General features: G+C 36.2%; 1 protein-coding gene across 1 annotated transcript; it reads right to left on the bottom strand.

Moving 5' to 3' along the window:
• Positions 1-1,415: 1,415 nt before the first annotated feature.
• LOC102810232 (uncharacterized) lies at positions 1,416-8,663 on the bottom strand. The gene is made up of 2 exons (XM_006812985.3): positions 8,578-8,663; positions 1,416-2,248 (listed from the first exon to the last, which is right to left on the bottom strand). Exon 2 carries the CDS (start codon positions 2,237-2,239, stop codon positions 1,790-1,792), a length of 450 nt encoding a protein of 149 aa, XP_006813048.1. The 5' UTR covers positions 2,240-2,248; positions 8,578-8,663; the 3' UTR covers positions 1,416-1,789.
• Positions 8,664-8,756: the final 93 nt, after the last annotated feature.

Consider the following 8,756-nt stretch of genomic DNA (forward strand, 5'->3'; position numbering starts at 1 on the left):
AGTTAGATCAGTATATTTTTCACTGCGAGAAATTTTCAGGATTTTATGGCATTCATAAAGACAAAATTATGCAAAAGTCACTGACATTGCCCCACCAATATTCACTGCTATTTAACTGATCTAAATAAAAGTTAAATAAGGGTTCCGTGGGGCGAAATGCACTATATGTTAGCACTTGCAATTTGCACATATAAAAACGACAACAATGACACTAATGTCTGGAAAAAAATATTTACAAAAAAAATCTTTAGCTAAAAATAAATTCAAATACTTTTTTATTTATTTTTATTCATTTGTTGGTACCAGTAGATTTTGAAAGTTTTGTTAGTCAATAAACTGTTAAATATAACACATTCCACACTTATTCTGCAAATTCATCTCTTTATTCTGGCAACTGATAAATAAGACAAGAGACTGGCTGATATCCCATGGTGCAACTGCTCATTACTAGTTATGAATGTCACCATGTGATTCACCTGGAGTGCGTCAGCTTCACTGACTCAGGATGCCTCAAGTTACATTCACCTGGAGTGTGTCGGCTTCACTGACTCAGGATGCCTCAAGTTACATTCACCTGGAGTGCGTCGGCTTCACTGACTCAGGATGCCTCAAGTTACATTCACCTGGAGTGCGTCGGTTTCACTGACTCAGGATGCCTCAAGTTACATTCACCTGGAGTGCGTCGGTTTCACTGACTCAGGATGCCTCAAGTTACATTCACCTGGAGTGCGTCGGCTTCACTGACTCAGGATGCCTCAAGTTACATGTCTGTAGGAAACTATAGCAACAAAAGGGTTTCCTGAGGATGTCCTGTATGTAAACGTAATCCATGGAAGTACTGTCAAGTAATTGTATTGATCTGTTGCTTTAACATCCTTTTACCTTTAAATTTTGTTGTTTGCTATCTTTTCTCCAATCTTTTCTCCAATCTTTTAGCACTGCGGGGGTGGTAAAAACGGCCCCGTGATGATGTCACGTAGCGATCAAACTAAAACAGGGCAAGCTTGAGACACTCTGTGGCACCCAAGGATGCGAGGCAAGCGCACTCTATATTGAGAGATGCATCATGGGAGTAATAAAGTTATACATGATGAAAGCAGGGCTTCTTTACTAAAAAAGAAATGCAGATCTTCATCTATAAACTGTATTATATTTACATTTTCTCTTCTATAATATGTTCAGTTACACAAACTTGACAATAATTTTAATATAATTGTTTACACCAAAATTCACATTCAAATATTGACAGTAATTATGTAATACTAATTTGTCACCTGACTTAATATAGCATGTGATATAACTGATAGATTGGGAGAAAATATAAAAACTACAACAATGACTATGAAGATGACATAATTGGCAGTGAAACAAATTGAGAAACATTATACAAACAGCAGGGAAGACAAAGATAAAAATTTGTTTGCTTACACAAGTAGATTAATTATTATTGCTAAAATTTATGAGAATACAATTTTGTGACAGTCACTTGTCCCCCCCCTCCCCCTCCCCCCATTCTTAAAACACTGGTGAAATGTTCACACCACAAAATGTTATGATTTTCACAAATTCATGAAAATTAACAGTTTACAGTAAATTGTCAAATTTTATCACTAACCACAAAATAGTTCAGCTTACTGTTGGAAAAACAAAACAAATAATAAAAAGTGCAAATTACGAAAAATGAGAGAACAATTGCATTTCAATTGTTTATTCGTGAAATTCTTGAACATACCACAGAACTATTCCCTTTCAGACAGTCTTCCACATTCAAATAATCGTTCACAATCAATCATGAAGTCATTTGTTTTTTCCGATTTGCAATTGCTGCAGCAAGTCTTAATTTCTCGTCTTCTTGTTCTTTTTTCTTTGCCTGACTCTGTAACAGTCTTTTCTCTCGCATTTTCTGAGCCATTAATTTCCTGTCTTCAGCACCCTTTTGTTTAGGCACAGTCTTAGCTTCGCTTACTTTCTCATCGCTATTTGATTCTATCTTAGCTTGTTTGGGTTGCTGCTCACTTGGATTATTGCCTCCTTGTCGTTTATTTCCCCTTTTCTTTGCTTTTTTGGTTTTCCATGGAAACACAATTGGAGGAGTGTTTCTGACCTCTGCGATAGCGATTGTTTCTCTATATTCTTCATTAATGTTTTCATCATAGCGCGTCTCCAACGGGAACAGTGCTTCATATTCCATAACTTCCGGTATTTTACATTCGTCTTCAACTTCTTGACATTCAGCCATTTTGTTGTTCTGAAATGTAACAGAGATGTAAATAACAGACTATTGTTATATATCCTATATATAAAATATGTTTTTGAAATGCAGTCCCTCACCCCCTTGGCTATTTTTGCAGATTTTTCGTCACCAGAGCGATTCACATCCTAAATTTTGGTTCCCTTGGAGTCTCTAATAAATGCTTTATCTAACCGCTGGACTGAATTAGCTATATTATGAAAAATTCATAGAAGATTGGGCGAAAATTGGCCGTTTTTGGCCTCAACAGCGCTAAGACTCGATTTTCAAGATTGCAGGTCACTAGGATCGGACGGTTTCTATTGTTTCGAGTCTGTTGTGTGTCTAGAAACGTAACAACTTTGTTTTTTGGTGAATATAGAACATGCTCTGTTCCAATAAAACATTTTAATATGCAAATTGAACAATTTTAATAGTTTCTCATTCTAACGTCTCCCACATAAATAGTCCTGTACTCCCCAGAATTTGACAATGGTACTAGCCCAGAATTGACTTTCTGTTCAGCCATCTTTGATTGTAGCAATGTTTACGCCACTGTACAAAAATACGCACACTCGCGAATTTTACAACATTCACTTGAGTGTTTTAGGATAGTGGGAATAGAAGCAAATAGATGGAAATAACATTTAAGTCACTCATGAAGATTGATGATTCAATTGCTGGGTGGGATAGATGTATTTGGTGTTCATTTCTATGCAATATGTCTACATCTGCGATGTGTAAAATCATATCGCCCAGGGGGATCACTCTATATGCCGTTACTACCCCATGTGCGTTCCAAATTTAGCGAGGAAAGGGGGTGTTTTTCACCTTCTAAAGCGGGCCCGCGCGGGAGGAAAATAGGCCCCCTTTAAAATGCTAGTATCTGCAATAGGCCCCCAGGAATGAACTCACAGGGCTGCTGCACCCGCTGTAGGCCCTCTCTTGCAACAACCACTCCCATACATCACCCTACTGTAGCCATAGCTTGTTTGAGTTGATCACACCCCACTTGAGTGAAAAAAAAAACGGCAGAGAATGCTCGCAATAGGAGTAGGATGTTCTCAATATATGTCTGCAATAGGGGGTACTAAATTTACAGTGCGTCCACAATAGGGGGTAATGTTTTACTGCACAAAGGGCTGCATTTAGACGTGAATAGATTCATAAAACATGCAAGATAACAGAAAATCTTAGCTGGCTTTTGTCCAAGTATTTTGTACAGGTGTCTGTCAAAAATGAATGATTCACTGAGACAAATATGAACTGCCTCATTGTGTGACTACTGTATATTATATGAAAAGTAAAAAAAAATCACCCTTTATGAATAGCTATCATGTTGCAAGCTCTGCTTTGTAAGCAAATCAACTTAAATAGTTAGTTGGTGTCCAGTGGAGGGAGAAGTCAACAGTACTGTTGCCTCCTGAGAATCTACATCTTCAAACACTGCAATCTTTGAAGTGCGTTTTTAAACCTATATTATAAAAACTCTATCATTCTGTTCTAATAGCTGAAACATATTCCTGTGAGTTTTCATTTGTCGAATGAACTGTTTGTCAAATACAGAATACATATATTTTAGAACAATTTTCTTTTTAAAATTTGGATGAAATGTTTTGCTTTTTATGTATTTTTTATGTATTGTTTTTGATTTGATAACTTTGAACTAAACAGATTTTCTATTAGCTTCAGATCATGATCAAAGTTTGGCACCCAGTTCATAGGATTGCTTATATTGATTTTTTGACATCTTGTTTTCTGTAAAGATTTTATTGGTAGGTTTGCAAATGTGTATCAGACTGTGCAATCTCTCCATGAGTTGGTTTTGACACCCAGTATGGGATTCTGAGATAAATTACAAGATAAATCATTTGCTTCATTGAACACATACAACAATGCATATTTCCACTGACATCAGTGACCTTTGATGTGTATCACCAGTGATCCAGTCAAGTAGAAACAGTCAAAATATTTTATCAGATTTTCTCAATTTTTGCATGATATTTTCATACAGGACATCTGTTGTTCAAACTCAGGGAAGACTTTATACTGATGAGTAAGGTGAAATAGTAAAGTTATTATGCACACAATAACAATTATTAACGACGACGACGACGATGACGACGACGACAACAACAACAACGACAACGCCGAACAAAATTTTTCCCTTAATATACCTTTCCCTTCCATCTTTGATGGTACGGGCAAGGTAAAAAGGGCACGGGGTCGTTTCCTTGGTATATACGAATTGGTATATACAAATTACAATAAAGATACTTAAGACATTGCACATAAGGTAAAACAAATCATGTGACAATATAATGATAATAACGGTAATAAATCCTAGCTTAACAGTTGAACAGAACGATCATATAGTCAGTCGTGTGACGCCGAGGGTCACGCACTTGTTGCAAAATGGCCGTGTGGTTGAAACTGGGTCATGGCGTGACGGGCAAGGAAGACATCATTAAACACTCTCAAAATCACAATAAAACGGGGAAGTGGTTGCATATCACGGCGTAGCCAACATGGGAAATAAAAAAAACGCCCAATACAAACGACGTGAGTTCGAATCACACTAGATACACACTCACCAGAACTGAAGCAATCAGAAACGAGCAATCGTTTTGGCTTTTCCGTTCAACTCATCAGAACACTGGAGTAGTTAGAAAAATGAACACCACTTAACGACCAACGTCGTGGCGTGGTACACAAGCGTGCCATCAAAATAAAACAAAATTAGCTTGAAAAGACAGTTGGTTCGAGTCCCGCTCAGAGCTACCGTAAAAACGTAAATCAAATAAACTGAAATCTCTCAAACTGTAAACGCGAAAAAATAATAAACCTCACAAAACTCCACCATACAAAACTGAATGAATAAATAATAAAATAACTTAAACTGGACGACGAGCAATTTGTTCAACAGATTCCAGTCACAAGAGATAAACAAGACCCAAGTCAAGTTTTGTTAACGTGTCGATGGCGTTCCCTATATTACGAAAACAATTCAGGCAACAGACGAATATCTTCTGTGGTGTTGTGAAATTTATACTGTGTCTGCGGAATTGTTGATTGAGGGTTCGAAGCCAGCAGTTAACATTTTGTTAGAAAGTTTCACAATTAAATCAAATATCCAATGATACCAGTATATTTATTTCATTATTTTAACAACTTGCAATGGTGGAAGTTGGTCAAACACAAGTTCTTACACCTAAATAAGTATCAAATATTTGTCGACACATTTACTCTCTCAATTTAACAACCTTGTAGAGGTGGAAATTAATTAAACAACAGGTATTTACTCACAAATATTATGGTCAATATTTGTCCATACATTCATTCTGTCAATTTAAGAACTTGTAATTGTTGGAATTAATCAAATGAGAGTTGTCTACACCAAAATAAGTTTCAAATGCTTGTCCATACATTTATTCTCTCAATTTAACAACTTGTAATGGTGTAAAATTATTAAATGAGAGTTGTCTACACCAAAATAAGACTCAAATATTAGTCCATACATTTATTCTCTCAATTTAACAACTTGTAATGGTGTAAAATAATCAAACGTGAGTTGTTTACACCTAACTAAGTATTAAATATTTGTCTGCACATTCATTCTCTCAATTTAACAACTTGTAATTGTGGGAATTAATCAAACGTGAGTTGTTTACACCTAACTAAGTATTAAATATTTGTCTGCACATTCATTCTCTCAATTTAACAACTTGTAATTGTGGGAATTAATCAAACGAGAGCTGTCTACACCAAAATAAGTCTAAAATATTTGTCCGCACACTTATTCTCTCAATTTAACAACTTGTAATTGTGGGAATTAATCAAACGAGAGCTGTCTACACCAAAATAAGTATTAAATATTTGTTGAGAAATTTATTCTCTCAATTTAACAACTTGTAATGGTGTAAAATAATTAAACGAGTTGTCTACACCAAAATTAATCACAAATATTTGTCCACACATTTATTGTCACAATTTAACCACTTGTTAATAGTGGATATTACTTAAACGCGACTTGTTTAATCAGTTGACATCAATGCAACTTACCCGCAGACAGTGCACAACAGAGTATCATTATTGAGCAAATATAAACAGGAACGTGTCTTGGCATTAGGTTTAGGGTCGGGTCAGGTATGGGCAACGGAATTATTAACAGTAACGTGTCTTGGCATTAGGGTTAGGGTCGGGTCAGGTATGGGCAACGCAAATGGCAAACACCCAATTGGCAAGATGTACACTAACGGGTTATGGCATGCATATAGTTTACACAAGTAAAAACACAAAATTGGCAATTTTTTGGACAATAGTAACTCAATAATAGAAATATGTTGTATTTTTATATATATATATACACACTATATAGTCTTATCAAATGCAAACTCATCCAGTCAATCAATTGTGGTCTTGTGGTTCAGTTGTCTACACAGTGATCAGGAGGACCCGGGTTCAATTCCCATGCCTGCTAGTCTTTTTTCGCAAACACTAATTTGCAATAAAGCTAAATATGAAAACAAATCATTCATTTGCATGACTACCCATATGATTCAGTGGATATGTACAATGTAGGCAATGTGAGAGATTGCTGGTCCGAATCAAGTACGATTTTTGAATGCTAGTGAAAACATTGATCCTATGAGTAGGACTTAAATCCTATCATTTGTGTGAAGACACTCGTGGTACAGTGGACAAGACAGTGCGCTGGGAACTCAAAGATTGCAAGTTTGAATCGCGGACAGGACACTCCTACAAGACAAGATATGAAAGAGAAAACAAACATTAACAGCAACTTCTGTATATCAAGAACTCAAGTCAGAAAAACAGAACACAAGAAACTACCTCACATGGAAGCCAGTCGAAGTACGAACACAGTTGACAGCTGCAGGTCACGTGCAACAACAGAGACGAGGATCATTGCTGCTATCCAAATGGGTTCCTTCTTTTGTATTGACCCCCTAAGGATTGCTAGTCCCCCTTTCTAACTCTTCCCCCAAAAATAATATATCGCCCCTTTTAGAATGTATTGATCCACAAGTTAATGAATATTCATGAGCACAGAAACTGCTATGTCATGAATAAATTAGCATAATTTAAAAAAAATTGCATAAAGTGTAGGTACTCCTTCTGGAGTCCTGCTGAAAAAAGATACTGTGGAACTCATTGCAAATGTAAATACAAAATAAATGTCAGTGAATACAATATTTATTAATTTGCAGCTGATAAGACAACTATGCATAATGAAACGCGCTCTCAACTATGCATAATCATTCGAGATAAATCTGAAGCATATTGTTTGATATTTCAACTAAATCGAGAAAGACAGGTAAGACAATATAGAATTGTGTATAAATGGTTATGCATAGTTGAGAATTTCAAACTCTGGCAGCAAAGAAAGGAAATGCAGTCATGGCGTTTGAGGGCGCGAACACATGCGCAGATTGACATAACTTGAAGGATGGTATCACAGAGAATAGAAATTGTCAAATTTCGTCATAAATGCGTAAAATCTGGAAAAATATATGATTTATAGGTAATCGGACAACATTTTGCGATAGTTCAATGTCTTATAAGCACTCGTAACTGGTTTGGACAAGGTATTTTGTATTTTGAGGTATGATTTTTGGCAGCTAGAAAAATGTGTGCATATTTTGTTTCCTCCTTTGTCTTATATATAGTGCAAGCTGATCGGCCGGAAACAAGTATTAGTGATTTTTGTGGTTTCGGAGCGTGATGATTAAATTTAATAACATATGCTTGCTTTACATTACTAAACTGTTTTAATTTCATAATTTCTATTATTTTGAGCAAGGGCAAGGTCCTGTACCGGGACATAGTCGCACGGCCCGATAGAAGTCCACACATTGAGACGAATAGATCGTCAAGCCCCTGTGGTCTTACACTATCATTTTTAGGCTGATTTTTGGTCCAAGAATCAGCGTGCCCTCTAAGTTGAAATGACGCGCTACTGGCGCACAAAGATTTGCTGTGACGAGCAGCGACTCAACAAGTTTCGATAATTCAGTCATTGACGCAATACAGAGATTGATATAAAGATCTTGTAATTCTGTAAAATGAAATTAACATAAATTGAAATTACACTTGATTTTAGGGACTCCGTTTAACTCAGAATCCCTACAAAATCAGTAGTGTTCGAAACAAACACTGACAGGAATGGAACTTTGGACAAATTTAAAGTACTAAATAGGAACACACGCTAGATTGCGGTCTAGTGACGAGTTTACTCCATAAATTCACCGATATTGAACAATATTCCATGTAATATCCCCTGATACCAGCCTCTAATAACCCAGTAAACGTTTAAAATATTAATTTACCGTTGAATTCTTACTGCTGCACTGTAGAATAATCACACAACAAAAAGCATCGTTTGTAACTTCACTCGCAGCTGATTGTTTCAATTGAAAAGAATTTCTATAAAAGGTTTTATGATTGGTTGCTGATAAGGTCAGCAATCGAACGCATCCAATCAGTACGCCGTTTAGGAGAACGAAAC

This window comes from Saccoglossus kowalevskii, chromosome 5 (genome assembly GCF_978046115.1).
Source record: "Saccoglossus kowalevskii chromosome 5, keSacKowa6.1, whole genome shotgun sequence".
NCBI lineage: Eukaryota > Metazoa > Hemichordata > Enteropneusta > Harrimaniidae > Saccoglossus > Saccoglossus kowalevskii.